This window comes from Equus quagga, chromosome 14 (genome assembly GCF_021613505.1).
Source record: "Equus quagga isolate Etosha38 chromosome 14, UCLA_HA_Equagga_1.0, whole genome shotgun sequence".
Classification (NCBI taxonomy): domain Eukaryota; kingdom Metazoa; phylum Chordata; class Mammalia; order Perissodactyla; family Equidae; genus Equus; species Equus quagga.
The window spans coordinates 51024113-51046526 of record NC_060280.1 but is presented as its reverse complement, the minus strand read 5'-3'; the positions used below and the strand labels follow the sequence as shown (position 1 = coordinate 51046526).

Genomic DNA, 22414 nt, shown 5'->3' with positions numbered 1-22414 from the left:
TAAGATTTTTCCACTCCATTTGTGGCTTCAAGCTCCATGGAGGCCCAGTTGCAAATAAATTCCTTCCTAAACCAACAGAATAAAAAGTCACAGGCCCACTGCCCAATGCTGGCAGGTCACTGTAATACACCCCAGTACTAGAGGCATAACCTTTCTTCTAACACTTCACGGCCACTTGGAATCCAAGGTCTCATGAAGAACTACATGGAAATTTACTTATCTTTGAGGTAACTAAACTGGGTTCTCCACAATGTCCTTCTGGTGCTCAGTTTTTGTATTTAATTGCAAACTCAAATCAAAAGGAGATTAATCTTGAAAACAAGTCTCTGAAAACTTGCACTGAAATTCTTCCTTTATATCCTACCAAAGCATCCTAATGTTGCCTTCAGGTGAATCAGGTTTTGGAGAATATGAGATGTACCATGTTGGAAGAGCATATTAGATATTATTTTAGTAATAAAAAGTTATTTAATATTATAGCATAGTTTGCCAACTAAGCATCAAAGAACAGTAAGAACTGCACAGCCTACAAATGAAAACAGTCATAAAATTAAACTTTTATCAAGTTGACCAGGTGCTCTGCATAGAGTTAGGAACTGCCTCATCTCTGCTTCATCACTTGTCTATTACCATCAACTGTGCCACATTTCGTCTGTTCAGTACTCAGATGCCAATCCAGACTCTGAACAGGACACATGGACAGAATCTCCACTTTGGAATTCACTGGCTTAATATCAAGCGATTTCTTTCTGCTTTCTCTTGGTCCTGTTTATCCTTTCCCCATACTACCCAGATCCTTTGCAGGGGTTATGACCAGTAATCTAGTCTCCTTGTAAATTCCCCAACACTTGTTCCTAGTGCTCCCCTCCACACCTGGGCTCTGACATTCCATGGGTCCTCAGGCACTAACCTGTGTTATACTTTAATCTGGTCTGTCAACATGGGTCACAACACTGCCTGCCACTTCATATTTGGGCTGAGATTCAGAACTTGTGGCCAAATTGTCAATCTTCCACTCTTTTCTGGTCTAACTGGATACTCAGCCTGGTTTCTCTTATCCTCACTGGCATAACAACTGGACTCAAAAGAAGACAGACAGCTTCTGTGAGCCAGGGGCTTCACCTGTAAAAGAGAGTTACCACTACTGCCACAGATTGTTAGGATTACCTATTAAAATGGAGAAGAATTGTAACTCCAAGACGAAAGTCACCATGGATGCACAGAAATAACTCTAGACTGCGTAACTAACATTCTTTTCTTCATATACTCTCCTGAACTGAGATAGGACCTTTTAGTAATACCTGCTTTGAAATTACCAAACTACAAGGTAGTTTGAGAGTTCTAATATACTCACTATATATGTATACTGGGCTTATACATATTATATAATATGTATATAATATATAAAATTCACATAAGGCTAAATTTTGGCAAATAAATACACACAAATATAAAAAGACAGCCTTTCAGTTTCACACACTTCCAAAGCTTGATTCCAGTTGGTTTCTTCCTGACTTCATGACACTTCCTCACTAATTCAAATGAATTTCATCTGAATTCTAGCAACACTCTTTCACTAGGAGACTTTACGTTAACGCAGTAAATATTGCTGTGTAGAGCATAGTCTGCAAGTCATATATATTTATTGTTTTCTTTCCAAACTTACATGTTAGAAAATGAAGAACTGTGCTATTGTGATACTGCCTTGTTTTCGTTTTGTTTTGTTTTCATGATATTTCACCTGTTTTCCAAAGCCAAAATAACCCCCAATTCAGAAACCATTTTCCCAAGGTGTAGACCACTCACACTTTGGAGCACCTCTACTATCTCATTGAATGTCACACAATGATATGAGGTGCTGAAGTAGGTGTTATCTTCATTTTGCCAATGAGGAAAGGAGGATCAGTCTGCTCAAGTGACGTACGTGTCCCATGATCTCACAGCTAGCAGGTGAAGAAGCAGGTATTTAATTTTGATTGTTTGATTCCAAAGTCTATTCTCTTCCAGCAGACCATTAGTGCCAAAGAAGGAAGAGAAAAAAAAAAAAAAAAAAAACCACGTAGTGCCAGCCTACTACCCTGCTACATTACAGGAAAGAACAGGCTTATCATCTTTAAAGGCAAACAGTCCCAGAGCTGTTTGTGCTCAAAGGGTAATCAGGCGCCAAGTATCCTGTCTTAAAGGGAACAATCAGTAATTTATTGCTGACAAACAACCACTTACACCAAGTACGCACCCCCCATCCTTACTGCCATTAGGAACTGACCTCCCAGCACTCCTTCACATTCCACAAAGACTGAGGCACCCATTCATACTCCTCCTCTGCACCCAATCCTCCCGCCACCACCCTACTGAAGCTTCAACATCCGCTTCCTTGTCGAATATCCAGCTTCTCTTTTCCACAACCTCTTAACCCCCAATGACCTTCTCTCCGCTGTAATTCACACACCCACGAGGACACTAAGAGTTCAAGCTATCTAACCCCTTTGCTCTTGCTTTTTGGCAATCCTTTCATTCAACTCTAGTTTACTCCTAATCTTATTTCCCACAGTGGTTATCTAAAAAGAATTTTCTCCTTTCTCAAGAACCCAGCCCCAAACTTGCCCTCACTCATACCAGATGGCCCTCCTGCTTCTCTGAGAAGAGTTCAAGACCCTCTGATCAACACTGTCTTTATTCATTCTCTTCAACTTGCCTGTGTCAGTAAAGTGGCCCTCTTCCTCTCAAAAGCTAACAACTCCCCAGGAAGCTTCTAATCTCACCCTTTCCCAACGCTAGCTACATTTTTCTCTCATCATCACTCTTCTCCCCTAGGCCTACAAACTTACTCCAGCGTACTCCTATCCTTGTGAAAGAAGAAAAGCAGCAAAACTGGGGGCAGGAGGATTTATCTGATACTTAAATCTGATACTTTATCTGTACCCGCACTTTGCATAGCCCTCTAATCCCCACAATACCCCAGGAGGCAGGGACAAGTAAAACATTCAAATCTTCTCTCACCATTCTCCTAATTTTCAAATAATGAAACTGAAATATAGAGGCTAAATAATAAGCAAGGTCATAGAGCTAATGAGTAGCAGAGTCAAACTTTGAACCCAAATTAGCTCCCCTGAAATTTACATACTTTCCCACTGCTCTAGGCATAGTCCCACAGCCCAACTCACTATTTTAAATTTACCAACTCCGACTACCTCCTGAGAATTTCTACTTGAGGATTTTGTGTGCATCTCGAAACTTAACCTAACTCACAATTCTGCTCCACCCCCCAGATACTCTGGCCACATATAAACACATAAATGGGCTCGTAACACCATTCTCCTAGTAACTCAAGTGATGGATTATCTTCCATGCTTCCTTCCGTATATCCAGTCACCAAATACTGCAGCTCTCTCTCCTCTACTCTTTTTCCATACCCATTTAAGGATATCACTTCATCTCTGCTGTACTATGATAGCAGCCTAGTTATTAGTTCCCCAGCTTAAATGGCTTTAACTCATCATATGTACTAATGGTCAGAATAAAATTCCTAAAGGGCATCTTTGACTATGTTATTATCCAACTCAAAAACCTTGAATGGGTAAATAAAGCCCAGACTCCATATTGCAAGTGATTTGGGGCCTCCAAGATGTGGTCATAGGTACCTTTCTAAGTATCTGAGCTTCAGATGCTACTACTTCTAATCTCTAACTTAGCACTTTGAAAACTACTAGACATTCCTATAGTTTCCCATTTCCATGTCTTCTCCTACGTTGCCTAAGCTGTATCTTACTTAACCATTAGGACCCACTTCAAATAACCTCCTCTATCAGAGCATCTTCTGATGTCTCCAGCCAGAGGTCCCTTCTCCAGCTTTAGTGCTCTCCCAGCATTTTTGTTCTCACTATAGTGCTCAGCACATTCTCCTTAGTAGTATAGCTATTATATCACAAAGTGGTTTTTTTTTTTTAAGCTCTTCTATTTTATAAGCCTAATAAGGACACAAGAAGATTTTATTCACATTTGCATGTACTAAACTACCCATAAGCTTCTTTGCACTCAGAAGATATTATTAGTAGAGAATTCTAAAGAATCCAAAGTCTGTATCAGCATGAAGTGACACCTTGTATGTGAGTTTAACTTGAAAAGCCACTTTTTTTCATCCCTGAGAAATTTGCACAGCATCTATACTGGCCCGTGAATACCATCTCTCATTCTAAGGATATATATCAATTTCTTCTGCATAAACCAAAATCTTTTTTCAGACTGTAAAGGGTGATATGGCAATAAATGCCCAGGTTTCCCTACAAACACATGGCTTCTACAGCTTTAGTGACTCCTTTGGCAAAACACTGAGCATCAGGGATCTGGTGATCCCAAAAGCACACCTCTGGAACAGACTTTTTCCCTGTTTCGGTACCCTTCCCAGTTGCGCCTCCTGCAGCATAAACCACAAGTCTATGCTTTAGAGTAGCGGATTTCCACAGGCTGGATCAGACACCAAAAATCTCCATAAAATTAAAGGTTCCTAAGGTGTCAACCCAGGGGATTCCACCTTAATTCAGGTCTGAGGTGGAGCCCAGGAATCAAATTTTTAAGGCTCCCCATGGTTGATTCCAATGCTGGGCAGTTTGGCAACTACTGACTGGACAGTGCATGCTTTGTGTGAGGAATTAAGAGTTCAAGCTACATTTAAACAGGAAATAGTTTATATTTTATTAAAATCTGTAAGAATCATCTCTACTTCCTCGCTTGAAGCTCATCTGTACTTTCAATGGCAGAGTCGTATTCTTTTCCTCTATAACCACAAGGAGCAAAAGACATTATCTCTGAGTCCCAAGAATCAAGTACGACCTAAAAACTCTTCTCTCTATAGCCCTCTGAATCATGACTCAGCAACTATTCTGAATTCTATGACAGAGAAATAACTCAGATTTAGCATTTTTTTTTCCAGCCACATATTCCTATCCAAGGCAAACTTTGCTTTTTCTTTTTTAGGCCTATTATTCAACTCTTTTTTTTTGCTTTCCAACCTCTCCCCTGCCCCCACCCCCCACAAGTCTCTCTTCATTGCTCATATGTTCATTCTTGTCTTTTGCACATGAGTTTTCCATTAATCTCTGGGTGCCCATGCTCTGCCTCCTAACTCACTTATTTCAGACATAGTCTCCAGGACCATTGCTTTTCTGGTCCAAACATTTTATGTCAAAATTGAAACCGTATTTTTATTATTTCATTCACATTTAGAAATGTTCTCTCTTGGTCCATAAAAGATTTGGTGATGAAGGCAATCTTTGACTCACTCTGAACTGGCAATGATTTTCATGCTATAATTCATCACATACACTGATGCCAGAATAAACCTCCTAAAGGGCAACTTCGATCATAAATCTCGAATGTCTCCTGAGAATGTGCAAATTAAACTTTAGACTATATGGCAAAGCCCTCTGAGATATTCTCTGGCTCTCAATTCTCATACTTCAGCTAAAAGGCTATTACATCTTAGTTTTTTTCAATATTGCACAGATCAAGACAAGGAAAATTCAAGTACACAGTTGAACTAAATATGCCCAAGCAAGGGAAGAAGTCCCATGGGCTAGGGCAGAAGGATGTAGTGGTCAAACACAGAACTGGAGAAATGCTTCAACATTCTAAATGCTTTAGAAAAAAATCTAGAGCTGTTACCTGTGAGGCATGCTGGCTGTATATACTGCCTTTCTCTTTTGCACCAAACGGTCTCACATCCAGAAACAGGTAAATGTTTACATAGTCATGTAAATTTGATTGATTACACAGGGAATGGAGGATAAGACAAGGTTCACTTTATAAGCAGTTTGCAGTGGTACCACCAGCTTAAAATTAGATATCTGTATATTAAAAATACTGAAGAAAAATTTTAAATAATCTCCCTCTTTAAATCTCTGTAACACTTAAAATAGTCTGACTTTTATATAATGAACTTATATATTTTATTGTCTAACTCCTCTGACAAATGCAAATCCATTAGGGTGGGGATTTTTTTGTTTTGTTTTGTACATTCACCTGTCTTCAGCACCCAAAACGGTGTCTCACGAATCACAGGTGCTTGATAAAGCTTTATAGAATGAGTGAACAAGTAAACTGAGAGTCCAAGTTCATGACCTAGGAGCCAGGTGATCAGGTTCTAACACTATGTGATATTAAAAAATTATTTTACCTGCGTCTAAAGCAAAATGACAGTTAGCTCCCACATTCTCCAAGATCTCTTTCTACTCTAAGATATTAAACTTGGAATTCTAAGAAACCAGCCCAACATTTCTAAGTTAGCAGTAGCATTTTGTGACAATTCAAACAACACAAAACAAAATAACAAAGAAAATAGCCTGTGCGATTCCCCACCTTTCCACTCACACATACATAAAGAAGGTACGAGAACTATTCTAGAACTAAAAAAAATGCAGCTCCCAGATAGAAAGACATAAACTACTCCACACCACGACAACAACTGTGACACAATACTATCTTCAAAAGCTGTTTTCAAAGCAGATGAAGAATTTACATTACATTCAACACGGGGGGATAAACCCCACTAAGCAAACTAGGAAATTGCCGACAAAACTCCAAACTACACACCTAACACCCACACAGGCAACCATATACCTTTCTGATGCCTGATGTTCTGATGACCAAGAGGCAACAAAACATGTTTCTGTTGTTATGCAAAACATTATGACAAAAATGTCATGAGGGGTATGTCATGGTTCAGGCTTGAAATTACAAGCCAACCATATGCTTCCAATTTTACTAAGACCATTTTATTCATACATAAAATAAAAGAGATGTACTCTGATTGCAGTTCTGTGGGTCAATGCAAGTGCATAAAAAAACCCATTAAGTTTCCATAGGTTACATTATAAAGGCACACTATATGCCCCACCTTCTGCTGGTCACAAACCCGGAGAAATGGCCAAGTGAACTATTTTAAGAAAAGCTCATCTGGGGTAGCCTTCTTAAATCTTCCATAAGGTAGTCAAATTAACCTTTTTAAAATGCAAATATGATGTCACTTCTCTGACTAACACCCTGCAATGGCTTCTCATTGCCTTTAGGTTAAAATTGCACATCCTTAACATGGCCTATTAGGTCTTGTCTATCTGCCCATAACCTTCACACACGCCATTTTCCCCTTGGCTGTCTTCTTTCCTCCTCAAGGCCTTCATTCATCCCTTCCCTAGATCTGGAATGTTCTCTCTACTCCCCCTTCACTTATCACTTCTCCATGGCTGATTTAAATGTCACTTCATCAGAGTGGCCTTCACTCAACTTCCCACTCACCAACTAGCCCTGGTCTATTTTGAATATGTTCTCTTAGCAAAACATACTTTGCTTTTGTAGCATTCGACACAATTGTGACTTAACTGCAGTTGACTGTTTAATGTCAGCTACCCAATGAAAGTATAAATATAAATTTTTTAAGTCATTGACAATGACTTAGACTTGGTTGCCCCTTCAGTACAAATAGAATAAATAAGTTTTATTGACAGAAAATACTGGCATAGACAGGTTAAAAAGAGTGGGAAAAAGCTACAAAATCAAATTCCTGACTCTAATCTCTACATCCTTTTGCTTATTAAAGTAATCAGGTTAGGCCCAAGATGGAGTCGCTCACGCTAAACCCCACGTCAGCCAACCAAAACGTAACTAAGTTTCTGTGCTCACTCTTCCAGAAAAGGAAGCCTAGGTCGACCAATCAGCGTTTGCTTTCTCAGCACAAGTTACCTAACCCTGCTCCAAAACTTCCCTTTCTTCCATATGAGGAAAGTAACCCTGAATTAACCAGTCAGCAAATACCCACGGTAATTTCCTTGTTCTTGCTCACTTTGGTCTAAAAATCTCTTGCCTTGTACAGTCTTTGGAGCTCCTTTCTATCTGCAAGATTGGATGCGGCCAGATTCATAGTAGTTGAATAAAGCCAGTAAGATCTTTAAAGTTGACTCAGTTGAATTTTCTTCTTTAACACTCTTTAGCCTATTGCTCTTATAGAAGAGCAAAAAACTATCCTGTTAATCTTCCATAAGTCATGGCTGCCTCACTGCGCCACACTTTATACAGTAGATTCTCTGCGAGTCAGGCAACAACTTTTCCACCTCTCTACAAACGACCACAAGTGACCACAAAAGCGCTAAGAGTACTGCATTGGGGATACCAATAAGTTGTAGGTAGGCAAATTCACAGATACAGGATTTGCAAATAATGAGGATCAAGTGTATATTCCCACAACCCAACTTATACTGGGCCACAGCATTTATTTCATTGTCTAATGATTTTGCAGAGATTTTTGAGCCACCATTAAGTCACTAACCATAGATAAAAGTTCTTTCACTTCCTCTCCATTCACCCTGAAATAAGTCTTTTTAAAGATATGTTACCTAAAAGAAGAACATTGCTACCGACTTATCCTTTAGTCTATACACTCTAGGAGGACAAAAGCTTTACTCTTTTCACCACCAGCTTCCCAGTGATTGGCACAGTGCTTGTCACCTAGCAGGTACTCAGGAAGCATTCAATAAATCAAAGAATAGAAAAATTTCTAACTCTGGTTTGAAATATTTACAAATATGAAGAAATCTGTTCTAAATGATTCTCAAGTACAAGCAAAGTTAGATACGTGTTTGTGTCTTGTATGTAAATATATGAACTATTTCCTTCTCAAAATTTAGTTTACCATAGAGAAAAAAATCATGCTAGACATATCCAAATACATATATATTTTAGTTTTTAATGTCTTGCTCTAAAATTCTATTTAGGTACTTTAAAGTGATTTGCTTTTATAAAGGTGTACTAGATTTTTCGGGGGGACTATTCATGGAACAAATATTTACCAAGCCCCTGCTACAAATAAAGCTCTAACGTATTATACAGGAATAGAAATGTGAGTAAAATTTTCTGACCTCAAAGAGCATATCGTTCGCTGGCGGAGATAAGAGACCGAGTTCTCTGTGAAAAAGACTGAACTACTTTTTGTTTAGCAGAATAAATCACAAAAGAAATAAACGGGTTTCAGGGGATTACTGTATATCAGTAAGTTAAAAGAAAATTTTTTCTTTGAGACGTGGCTTCTGACATGTTTCAGATTGTTTCTTAGAGCCTGAAATTAAAAAAATCTAAGCCTTTGAATTTCAAATTAAATCAAGTTATAGTCTTTAAAATACAGAGCTAATATGATGAAAGCATCTCTCTCAAGTGGCATTCTTTTTTTTTAAAGAGAGGAACTCCACCTGAAATGTGCAACTTTCCCAGCTGTTCTGATCCTCAATTGTGGGTGGTTTCTGTGTGGGTGCAAAAATAAGGGTGGTAAAAAAAAAAAAAAAAAAAAAAAGGAAAACAATAATTCAATTGTCCAACTGAGAGCCATTAAAAAGTAAAATATGCTTCCTCTACAGAGTTCAAAAGAAAATATTATTTGTATAAACAATTTAGGCATTTGGAAATGTTCCACTTTAATAGAGGACTTCCTGATTTATATAACCACATTTAAGTGGGTTGTAATGAGGGTTTGTAATAACTGATGGATTTCCTTTTGATTCAGCAAATGAGAAGGTAATTTGTTTCCTAGAATTTAATAAAAATCACAGATCTCTTTTTGAGGGGTTTGGTTGTGGTTGGTAATGGTTGTCTCTAGTTTGCAAACTTTTCCTAAGAAAAGCTCATGAAGAATTTCATGGCTGCACTTCACCTTATGCACCACAGTATCATGAGATAAATATTAGCAGTAATCTGTGTGAATGTAGCTTATAACCAAATTGTAGCTTACAACCAAATTCTGAAGAAAATCTTTACAGAAGCATTTTCAATAATTTAATAGTTCGTTTAATAGTTGAATTTTATTAGTTTAAGTTGAAGAATAAAAGAGGTTCTTTTTTAGCTAAAATAATTAACGATCTTAAGTGTATTTCCTAGGTTTATAAATAGACAAGTTATTATTTTTAACCTGAAACACGTTATTATCTCTCAAAGGGTTTCTACTCTATAGGAATGCCTTCCAAATATACAAAGCAAACTGTTTGCCACACCTCCCACCCTAGCCTATGTTCTTATCTATCATTTGGAAAACTAGATCAAATAATACACTTTTCCACTGAACCTAACTGATGCATCCTCAAAGTGAATGGATTCACGTGGCAAAAGATTTATGCCTTTTCCCCCCAGCAATTCCTCTACCAAGGTAAATGAAGAAAATTTTCCAACCACTCCCTTGAAAAATCTCGTCTGCTTGACACCCTCTGAGCAGGCATGGATGATCACTCCCAGGCTTCTGTCTGACCACCAACGCAATTTCAGGCTCATGGCCGAGTCCCTTTACCACTGTATCGCACTGATACAAGCCCAGCTGCAGAGAGGTCATCAAACAACAAATTGCACCTGGGCAAAGCACTGCTCCCTCAGGAAAACACAATAAAGCCCCTGTGACTTGCAATGTCACTATTTTAAATTCATCTCCTATAGTCTCACCTTTCCACATATTCTCCTAAAGACAGGAGAGGAAAGAATCCAAAACATAGAGCGCACTCCAGCCAAAGCGATATACAAAACTTGGTTCAGGTTCAAGTCACCATCCATCAATCTGTACACATACAATTTATACATAGATTTCCACACAAAAGACTTTTTTAAAGATTTAACATGCTCTTCATTCTAAGAATTATTAAGCACTAACCGTTGCTATTTCTTTGTCTGCCTATCTGCAATCAAAACAGAGTAAATACCTGAACAGGAATACATTAGTTATGTCAGAAATATCTGGGCAACTATTATGAAATATATTTTGATCTGAATTACATAATTGATGGTGTCATTTCTCTCCTCAGAGTTGGGAGGCATAACCTTAGTTGACAAGTGGTTGTGTGTTGCCTGCCTCTACCACAGGAATTTTCTATTTAGGTGTGTCTAAAGGAATGAAGTCCCCGCCTAAAATATTTACTAGCAAACTGACTCTCCTTGGTAAATGTTTAATCTCTTGAGTGCAAGGTTCATATTGTCCAAGACTTTCCTGAGAATTACCACAGGCCATCACACAACATAATTAACTAAGCTGTTTATGCATAACCGCAACTGGACTTTCCAATGGTTTCCAAGATTACATAGAAAGAAAAGCTTAGAATCATATTAATGACTAATATTTCCATTGGCACTAGTTTAGCCTGACTAACAATATCTGATTTTTTCCCCTAATCTAGACTTCTTTTAAGACTTTGATTAAAAGTGATTTCAAAGTATAGGCACCAAATACAGGAACAAAACACGGTAACTAGCATGCCTCACATTTGGTATAAACATAAATTCTGAAGTGATAAGTAAGTTTTATAGCCTTTTATTATCCTATACCGTCCTGTGCTAAATTAACCTAGCAAAACAACATGTCTCACGGGTGGATCCACAGTGATATCTTTGAGCTTCTACTTGTTTGAATGAACCAGTATAAACAGTGTTTTCAAAAGAATAGTATTTTTTGTAAAGATAGCCTTTTATTTCCTACTAGTCGGGTTTTAAGTCGGGTTATGACTCACTTTGGAAATTATCAATCCCCATGCAGGTACGTGTACCAGGACTGATGCAGTGGGTATTGTCTTTTTCCACTTGCATATATATTGCTATGTAATTAAAGTTAAAGAATGGTACATTTTATATCTAATCTACCCATATAATTACCTGAGGAAGACTGAATCTTATACCAGTTTGTAATCACACCCCACCCCTCCATCACCAATTTCTAAGTCCCAAGTGTCCAGCTACTCAATGCCTAACTTAGGCCTAACTCAATGTCTTTATTCAGTTCAAAACACCAAAACAGTACGAAAAGTGGGCCATCAGAGCAGCTGTGGGAAGCTAAGTTGGATGGACTCCACAGGCTCCCTCCTACTAGGGCAACGCTGCAGTGGGCAGATAAAAGGGAGCCATCAAAAGCTCACCTGCAGCTCATTCATCCTTAGAGAAGGGAGGAGCAATGACCTTATGCTGCTCTTGACTGGATAGGAGGGTGCTAAAAGGAGAGCACAGGATGCTGCCTTGCTTGGGACTTCAGTTCTGGGAACAACTGACCTGTTCTCTGAGCCACAGGAATTCCCCACTGGGTCCCAGACAACTAATCCCATTTTACTTCCTTCCAAGCCAGCAACGTCTCACCGGCACCAAAAAACAAACAAAAAAACCAACAAGCACAAGGCCAAAATGGTGGGAGCAGAAGGGGACAGCTGAAGGGTAGGATCACTTTACAGGCCTACACATCTAACAAACTCCGGGAACACTGTAAGCACATTAAAAGCAGACATCTTACTCCTCCTCCTACTGCCCTCCCACCCATTCCTACCACCATAACTTACACACAGAAAGTCTGCAAATGTCTTGACTTTACAAGTTATTTTGCACTTACATTGCTTGCTTATAAGAGATGAGCTTTTTTGGTAAGTCATCGTTTTTAGTGATTACATCATTGGTAAGTCTCAAGACGACTCTGGCTGAGAGTGTTGTGGCTATTACTCAATGCTAAGAGTCACAGCTGTCCCTACTTCATTCCTCTTTTATTAAATCAGAGTAATAAAGAACGAGCTGAAACTGGGGCTTCAATAAGCTATTTTAAAGACAGCGGAAACTCTGTACCTTCCCATGTGGAATGGAAACGGATGAAGGTGGGAAAGGCTAGTTCTTGCACTCCATCCACACTAGCGTTGCCCATTAGTCTCAGGGATACTTTCTCAGATCACTGTTATTCGTACAATAGCTTGCAATATCCTTGTAATTCCTCCATATCAGGAATGATTATTCAAAGTCTTCTACTATTTCTTCATTATATACATAGTTATTTTTAATTGTTTACCATATATCTGGGGTCCAGTAAAAGGATAAAAAGTATTGGTTGGTGAGGATATGGGAACATACCTATATTTTTACATTAGTTGTTTCAGAAATAATTTCTGCTTATAAATCTTTTTGCTCTAAGTTAGATTTTCCTAACACATCACTGATATTTAAATCAGATTCCCAGTAACAGGAGCTAAATAAGTCTCCTGATTTACAAGTAGTAATAATATTACATCTACCCATATATAGTATTCATCTTCCGCTCCCCAACCTTGGATCTAACTCTTCAAAGCCCTCAAAGCATTAGAATTTAATAATCATAGCTAAAATAAGCCTTCACCTACTGATGAATTCACACCTTTCAAACTTAATCTGCAAGAGCCACAACAACGTCCATTTAGCCCAAGTGGAAACAGATAAACAGACCAATGCTGGGATATCAAGTTCAAGTTCACAACAACCTGGAGAAATCACCTAACATCTGCCTGGAAGGCCGCATAGCAGAATGATTTGAAAAAAAAACCTGCCTCTGCAGTTACTACCTGTGACTTCAAGAAGGTATTTTAAGTAAGAAGCTTAACAGAAATTAAGAGAAATATGCAAAAAATATGTTTATTGTACTCTTAATAACAAGTAAAAGACTAACTAGAAGCAACTCTAATATACTATAGAGATTATTTCATAAATTCATATATATAAGCCTGATGGAATAAAGTCACAAAATCATTAAAAGTTGTAATATTTATGAAAACCCAGAAGTATTTGCTATAATCCTCTTTACAAAGGAATAAAAATTATTATCAGAAAATTATACACATACATGAACAAATTAAAGTTTATAAGAAAAATTATGTCATTTATTCAACGATTTAACTGAGGGTCCACCATGAATTGGGCCTTGAGTCAGGTACTAAAGCTAAAATGGTTTAAAAAATAAAACATCTGGCCTCTGACTTCTTGGAATTTAGTTTCAGTACTAAGTGAAAATAATTGCTGTTATGTGTGCCTTTTCTCTCTTTTTTTCTAAATTACAATCCTAATATATTAGTATTTTAGTAACATAATCTAAGCTTTTGTCTAGCTGTGTGTTACAAAGCCTATGTTGGGGGTTGGACATTTAGGACACAAGTGTCAAGAACTCTTGTTCCAAATGTCAGTGGTGCATGGTCACGAATGCTGTCCTTTCCCATTCATCCTGTAAAGCGGAAGATGTCACGCTGCTTGAGGCTGTGTGGCAATCCTCTCCTTTCTTCCTAGAGGCTCCCTAACTACACCTCAGCCAAGTGACAGGCATGGCTCAGCCAGCTTTCATCACAGAAGCGAGTGCAGAAGGAGTCACTCACGATCCCAACAGAACAGCCACCTCCACACCCACCTCACAGTGACTAACTTGGACTTTCACAAGTTCCCTACATAACATGTCTCCAAATAAACTCATCTTATTCCCTATCTACCAAATGGTAGGGATAAAGGAGCAAGCAAATAAAGTGATTGCCTGGCACAGCTCTGCTGAAAGACTGCCAACTTGACTATAATGATGGACCCATAATGCAAATCCCATAGGCAAAAACAGCTTGTCTAAGGACTCTGCACTCTGCCCAGTGATTTCTCCAGAAGGAACTTTCATGAATGTAGGCAGGCTAAAGCCATACAATGAATCAGAAACTCATTCAGCTCATCTTCTCCTGAGAGCCTCTCTTTTGTGGAGATAACACTGCTTTTTTCCTTCCCCAGCTAGGTTTGGACTTGCTACCTAGGTTTTCAAAAGTAACAAAAATATGTTGTTTAGAAATACATATATGACTGACAAAACTACAGAAGAAAAAGAAATGGCAGAGAAAAGACAGGAATGTGATTGTGGAGAGGCAGGTGGGGGATTATAAATCCCTGCTATTCAAAGTGTGGTCCATGGACTGGCAGTGTTAACATCACCTTCCACCAAGTCTGTTAGAAATGCAGAATCACACACTCCACCTGAGGCCTTGTGAATTAGAATCTGCCTTTAAGACAATCCCCATGTGTTTCATACACACAATAAAGTTTGAGAGTCACTGTTCTAAATACTTATTATATTCCATTTTCATACCTGGAAGGTGAGTACATTTAGTATTATTCTCTAAAATACACACACATTTTATACAGTCTGAGTATGTGACACGTCTCTAACCTAGCCTACATATGGACCCCATGTCTACAAACAGGCAAGTAGGGATTGTTAAAATATGGGAAAAAGAATGCCGTGTGAATCTGATCTTCAAACAGTAAAAACTCAGATATAGATAAAACTTCAGAGATCACATAACTCAATCTCTTCACTTAACGGGAAATGAAACCATCTGATTCAGGAAGGAGTCTGACTTCCCCAGGGTCAGACTGCTAAATTACTGTGGTAAAGTCAGATTAGGGCTCAAATCTCTTGATCCCCAGTGATGTTGTGTGTCCTACAATAATATTAGTTTAATACAGTGTGACTGTTTTTTTTCTTTCTTCATAAACAAATACTCATGTTAAAAGAGAAATCAGAATTAAGTTAAAAAAAAGATAATTCTTAAAACCAGTATATTTAATAGTAGATGCTCAATTTATATTTGTTTGAATGAATGATTCACTTTGAGGCAGAAACAAACATTGTCATCCACATCTTCTCAAAGGGCTGAGCTGAATTACAGAATGATTAAGTTGTTTCCTTATGGAAAAAAACATAGAGCTCAATTTTAATACTCTCTTCCACAGTAACCAAAAATTGCCCTGATATTTTTTATCAAAATCAGAATATTTCACATGTTTAGCATTTGGATGTGTAAATGTTTTATCTCAATGAAATCAATACTGAAGTAGAACTTTTAAAATTATTACTTAGAATACTGAAGAACAGTAGTACTCACCGATACTAATTTCATCATCTGTTTCAGCATCACCAATACATTCAAACTGGAAATCTTGCAATGACTGGGAGAATTTCTGTACTGCCATAGACAGATCTGTAATTAAAAGTTAAAAAAAAAAAAAGGCATAAGCTAAAGGTACCACGGAATGCTCGAGAGTTTCCACGTGTAATATTATATAACTTTGATGTTAACACTATATTAACCAGAACCTTTTAAAACGCCAGCTTGACAAATTTAAGCAGAATTTAAAGAGACTACTAAAATATTTTAGGAGCTGGATCTGCTGCCCTGCTCAAGGGGAATGTGCCCCTTTAAGAAAGTTTTGGTGCCAGTCATGTATTATCTAGAAGCTAATTTCCCAAAGCCTTTATCAGAGTTTTACCATTCACTCCCTATTAAATGGAACATTTACTAAAAAAAAAAAAAAAAGAAGAAGAAGAAGAAGGAATGCTATTGAGGTTGCTACTGGAACAAAAAAGCAGCCAACCTTTGATTAGAAAGGTCACTGATTTCAGTTATACGATACAGACTGTGGAGCAAGCAGGGAATGTGGTTTTGATTTCTAAGGTGAAAGGCCACCTGAGAGGTTGTTTACAAATAAGCTTGTGATTTATAGACCACAAGCTAAACATAGTCTTCAATCCTGACTTCAGTCTGAACAAAGTCCAGAGTGAGACTAAATCCAGGAAAAGAATTTTTCTTTATTCCTGGAGACAATATAGAAAAGCCCAGAATAATGAGAAGTAAATCCCTGGGAGGCAACAGCCTGGGATGTGCCCGAAGACAGTGGTTAAGAACGCAGACCCTGGAGCCAGGCTGCCTGGGTAGAAACCAAGTCCCTTCACTTTCTCGCTATGTGACCTTGGGCAAATTATTTAGCTCCTCTGGGCCTCTGTTTCCTCATCTGTACAGAGTGACTAACAATGGCATAACGACCTCAGAGCTTTTTTAAGTGAGGATTAAGTGAGTTAATATTCGTAAAGGGCTTAGAATAGACCCTGGCACTTAATAAGCATTAAGTTTGTTAAATAAGATTAAAAATAAATCAATCTGACAGCGCAGTATCAGGGAAGTGTTAAAGCCCCACCTCTCAGAACTATTCTCATCATCCATGCCAACCTTCCACAGAAGTCTGCGCCAGTAGGAAAACATATTTTTCTGGAATTCACTCTATACTTCATTTAATGGTATCTCCCACGGGTTCAAGCCCGATACCTATACTCTTACGTTTACTTCAAGCAATAGGAGGAGACAAAGACTCTCCTTGATCAATCTTTAGTGAGGTACCTCTGAGCCCTCTTCCTGACTGGGCCTCTATCTTGGCTCCCTGTCCTCACTGGGCCTACATAGCCCAATTTTAGCCGTCATATTGCCTCTGATGATTGAGATTATTATTACAACTTCAAATTATCATCTCAGTGGTTAACCAGTTTAGAGAGAATCCCCCACTCTGGATATCTGATCAAATTTCTCATCTCCCACCTTTGATGCATACATTCTTGGCCTGCCTTCACCAAGAATCCTCCCACCCTTGATGTCTCCTCTTAGTAATTTTCCATCCACCGATACAGCCCTCCCCCTAACCTGCTCCTTGGCTATCTACCCCGACTTGTTCTTATTGCATTCACAGTGGAGCCTGATCTCTCTCCCCTGTTGGGATACTCTTGACACCGATAGCACCAGTCCTACATAAAGTCTTCCTTACCATTTTAACAAGTGTCAGAATAATTCTTTCTTTGAGAACAACTGTGGCCCCCTGCCTAGACACGACCCCAGTACTTACCAACGTAACCCACCATTCACGAAACCAAGCCCAAGTACCTGACAAAGTAAGGACTCACAAGTGAATAGTTCTCCAAACATGCAGGTCACCTTTTGCACCACTGTGATCCAAGAACTCACCAACACACGCACCAAGGACAATTCTGAAGACCACAGGTCTCCAGCCTCAGAGAGGCTTTTAAAACAACAAACAACAACAACATAAACGAAATACAAACACACGCACATACAAAAGACAGCTTGTTTTTTTTTAAATCTTGTTTGAAACAATAAATCATGCTCTGTTAAGAAGTGCTACTCATAGATTAACACCTCATCTCAAGAGAGGGGTAAAACTTTGGGACCAGCTGTGTATGCTACTTGAGAGGTTCTCTCAGTTTAAGAGAGTGGAAAGGTCTATAAGCTTAAGAATGGTTCTGCTTTATGCTTTCAGGAAGAAAGATGACGAGAGCCTCCTTAGTGAATTATCAGTCAATGAAAAGAACAAAGGCTTCATCAGAACTAGACTTCACCAATTAGCTGTGAGGCCTTGAACAATCCCTCATCCTTCCCAAGATGCATTTTTCTTATCTACACAACAGAGAATTAATACTTATCTCACAAGGTTGTTATGAAGACTAAATGAGGTATGTGCCTTGTACATTCTAGGCAACTCAATAAATGGCATTAGTTATTATCATTCAAGTCCACTTCATAAAGGTGGGAAAGTTGACTGGCGTTCCAGACAGACGGGCAGTGTGCAAAAGTATGCATTTATCTGAAAGTGCACAGCTCTGGCTAAGAGTAGAGAAATCATAACACCTATATCAAATGTTAGGAGAAAACAAAGAAAGAAAGCAGACTCCTAGGATAACTGTAAGCCAAGCTGTATGCAGGTACACTCCAAGACTTGGGAAAAGCATCCCATTCAATGTCCATTTTTCTATGTACAATATAAAGGCCTTATGCTAAACCGTATTTGAAGTCACAGATGCAATTCCTATAGCAGAGTGAAGACGGGGGCAGGGGACATATGGGTGGATCAGGATTCTTAGGAACCTTCTAACAGATATCCTTCCTGCTCTCCCCTACTCACCACAAGTTCCTCTGAGTTTCCTTTCAAACTCCATAAGCTATCCGGAAGATTCGTCCTAGGGAATTCCTAACAACCCCCACAACCGACCATTTCTTCCTAGACTGTCCTTTGCTTCCCATAGCCTTGCTCCTTGACTGAGAAAAATAAGCTGCTTGGTCCTTGCACAGAGATCACACTGAAGGCACTATAATTCCTGTCCCCAAACAAGAATATAGTAGCCCACTGTACAATCTATTCTTGTCAATATTGCCAAGAGATTGAGAGTATGAGTTCTAGGGGCAGGTTACCTGGGGCAGGTTACCTGGGTTAGCTTCCAGCTTCTGTCAAGCAGTGCCATGATCGTGAGCAAGTGCCATAACCTCTCTTGTACCTCGGTACCAACGTTTGTTAAGTGGAACAGAACCCATCTCTCAGGGTTATTGTAAGGAATAACTGAGTTAATACAGATGAAGCACTTAGAAGAAGGTCTGACACACAGTTAAGCACTTAAAACGTGTTGGCTATTTCCAGGTTGAACATCTCAGAAAAGAAACGTAAATTTCAGGAATGAAGGTGGCAGCTGTTAGCCCTTAGATAACCTTGGAAAGTGCTCAAGAAAACAGTCTGTTGATGCTTCAAATTCTCTCTTGGTTACATGGCTATTAGGCTGTGACAGAGACAACCTGGTTATTCAGTATACCTGTGTAAGAGACGGGTGTCTACTTCAACCCTGGATGCAATCAAGAATGCATGAATGGAGGCCAGCTCCGTGGCCAAGTGGTTAAGTTTGCGTGCTCTGCTTTGGTGGCCCAGGGTTTCGCTGGTTCGGATCCTGGGCATGGACATGGCACTGCTCATCAGGCCATGCTGAGGCAGCGTCCCACATAGCACAACTAGAACGACCCACAACCAAAATATACAACTATGTCCTGGGGGGATTTGGGGAGAAAAAGCAAAAAAAAAAGAATGCATGAATTATTCTTTCACGGTCCTTTTAGAAGCATAATGAGACAGGATTATACAAGAAAATATGGTTCTTAACTAGTTCAGATGATAATTCCAAAAGCAAAGGGTAAGTTCAAACTAGGACATGTTCAACTTTAAGTGTCTGGATTCTTGATTTTCCTTTTATTTGTTCTCATTTTTCAAAGTAATGATAAGGTCCAAAATATCATCAAGGTTAAGTAATACTGACCAATCTGCAAGATAAGGAATCCAGCTCACACTTTTCATCTTATCTCCATCTGCTACTGAGTGTGCAGTTCCAAACTAGAAAGCCCGACACCTTCCACTGACTTAAATCACATGGAACATATGATTCCCTAATTGTCTAAAGTTCCTAAACATTGGTCACATGCACAAAACACAAGTACGGGTTCCAAAACCTTTTAAACAAAATTGAGGACATCTGATTATATAGTCCTCGAATTGAAAACCTAATTAAGTTTTTAAAGTTTACTGTCGAATTTTAAAGTACCAAACTAAAATGACAGAATCTACATTTTCTTTTAAACACAAAAAGAAAGATCAAGTGTATAAAAACACGAAAAGCAGGGAATCTAGTTTAGGCAAGGATGTCTCTTTCTCCCTATTTCTATTTAACTATTAGAACTTGAGTACAAACAATAAAAAGGTCCCAGATGGAGCCACCATGGCCACATTCTAAGGAGAAGGTAGAGGAATAATAACATTTGCTAGCAAGCAAGGTTGTACATAGTAAAGATGCTACAAGTACCACCCAAATCACATCCTTTCCATTAGCGTAAGCTGCTAGAATGTCTTCACATGTTTTCACACGATAACTTAGAAGTAATTACACTAGGCTTTAATTAGTCAGCCGTGTTTTTACATCAAAGAGTTAAGCTAAAGCACCCACGATTAGATGATGTTAATGAAACACTAAAACTTTATTTCACTAGAGAAATACAAAACATGTAGTAAATATTTAATTATAACTCTTCTTACACATAGACTTAAGAGCTGGAGTCTACCTGTTAATTTATAAGTGTTCATGGAATTACTTTTACAATGTTACCTAGGGAAGTGAGCTATATCTACATCAGAACAAGGACAACCAGCCAGTCCACTGGTATAATGAAGTCCTTCCTGAAATACAGTTTCTCTGGGATTAAATTTAAGCAAGACTCACAGGTGCAATATATCCAGATATATGTGCTGTAGAATTATCATCTTCACACTACCAAGCAGAAGGCAGACAGTACAAAGCAATGAGAATACAAAGGTAAAAACTGGATATATCTTTCCCTCCAAAAGGGCACAGTCCAGTAGAGGCATGAGGCATGTAAATAAATCTATCAGAGATCACGTGATAAAGTCTAACAGAGGTTACTAACACCACCAACACCACAGATAGTGGTGCCTATGCGCCTGATACTTTTCCAAGCACTTAATGTAAATTAAACCATTAATTCTCACAGCAGCCACATGAAGTAGATATCATAACCCTCATTTTACAAAGAAATTGAGGCACAGAGAGGTTAAGTGACTTCCCCAAGTTTGCACAAGCTAGTAAATAACAGAGCCAGAATTTCAACCCAGAGAGCCTGGCTCCAGAATCCCCACTTAACCACAGTGCCATACTGCTCTGCACACAGAAGTAGCAATAGGAAGGCACAATCAGTTCTGCCTGAGTGCATCAGGGAAGGCTTCTCACAGGAATCAATGAAAACAGGCACCTGAAAGACGTGACAATGCACCAGGCAAGGCCAAATTACCAAAATGTCCAGAATCTTCCAAAAGGAAGCTTCTACCTACATATCCAGCCACATCTATCAAGACACACACCAAACTCAGGAACTGGTCATTACCACGAACAAACCATCCAGTCGCTTGTACTTATGTTTATACATATTGTTGTTCCACCTTCTCAGGGTATACTCTTCTCCCATGTTCTCTTTCAAGATTTCTCTCAAGTCTCCATTTCCTCCAAAAAGCCCTTCCTGATTCCTTCCAATTTGGCATTATCTCCTCCTGTATACTTCCCACTATATGTTGTGACTCTCTTGCTGTGCCTTCTCTATTTTACCTTTTATCCAGTTATCCATAAACCTAGTTTACCCACCTTATCTTAAATAGTGTATTAAAGGCTGGAAATTTTACCATCTATAGACACTACCCAAGTATCCAGTACCATATCTTGTATATAATAAGAGCTTACTTGTTGAAATTACAAATTTCTGCAAAGTGGGTAAATATGCCAAACTTCCAGAGACCTTTCCCCTTCCTTTCTTCCTGTTCACATTCTTGCAAATCCCTAACGTGGCTTTTTCAACCACTTGTAAAACGTGAGTTATCCACTTTCCAAAACAACAGTAATAGCACAGATGTTTTCATATTTACGGGAAGCTCTGATATACATTTACAATAATGACAGCAATAGTCTTGGTAAGATGTTTTACTATTTCAAGTTTCTTACATATTTTTCTTAATTCTCACACAAAACTATGAGGGCTGAAGCTCTGAAAAGTTAACTTAATTTGCCCAGAGTCTAAGAGCTGGACTCCAACTTGGACAGGTCTTCTGCTTCCCAAATTGGATGGATGCTCTTTCTGCTATATATCATAGCTAATTCCCAAAGAGTATCAGGCATTAAAACCAGAGAGGGTGTGACTTTAGACAATATCTAACTAATCCCTTACCTGCCGTATAAATTCTAAGATAGTAAGACTTGATGTGTTGGACTATATGAGAGAGTCCTAGGTATGTTTATTAACATGGAATAAGCTAGCAGCAAACGTACATTAGACATGCATTATGAAATACCATGCTAAAAGTCAAAGGAAAGGCACATTCATTCTTGTACTTTCTAAAGCCACAAGATAACTAAATAATGTTCTACGTGTTAAGCTTCTTGAAG

The 22414-nt window shown here is 38.6% G+C and overlaps 1 protein-coding gene across 2 annotated transcripts in view; it reads right to left on the bottom strand.

Moving 5' to 3' along the window:
- The window catches only part of ARHGAP42 (Rho GTPase activating protein 42), a 262092-nt gene that overhangs the window by 179276 nt on the left and 60402 nt on the right, over nt 1-22414 (bottom strand). Inside the window, exons 1-2 of one of the 2 annotated variants that reach the window (XM_046637529.1) lie at nt 17543-17662; nt 15699-15794 (exon numbers count right to left, since the gene is read on the bottom strand). In XM_046637529.1, the coding sequence (XP_046493485.1) occupies nt 15699-15794; nt 17543-17564 (118 nt within the window). In that variant the 5' untranslated portion in view covers nt 17565-17662. Of the gene's footprint in view, nt 1-15698; nt 15795-17542; nt 17663-22414 lie in introns of those variants that run through there. The other variant, XM_046637528.1, reaches the window with a different exon arrangement.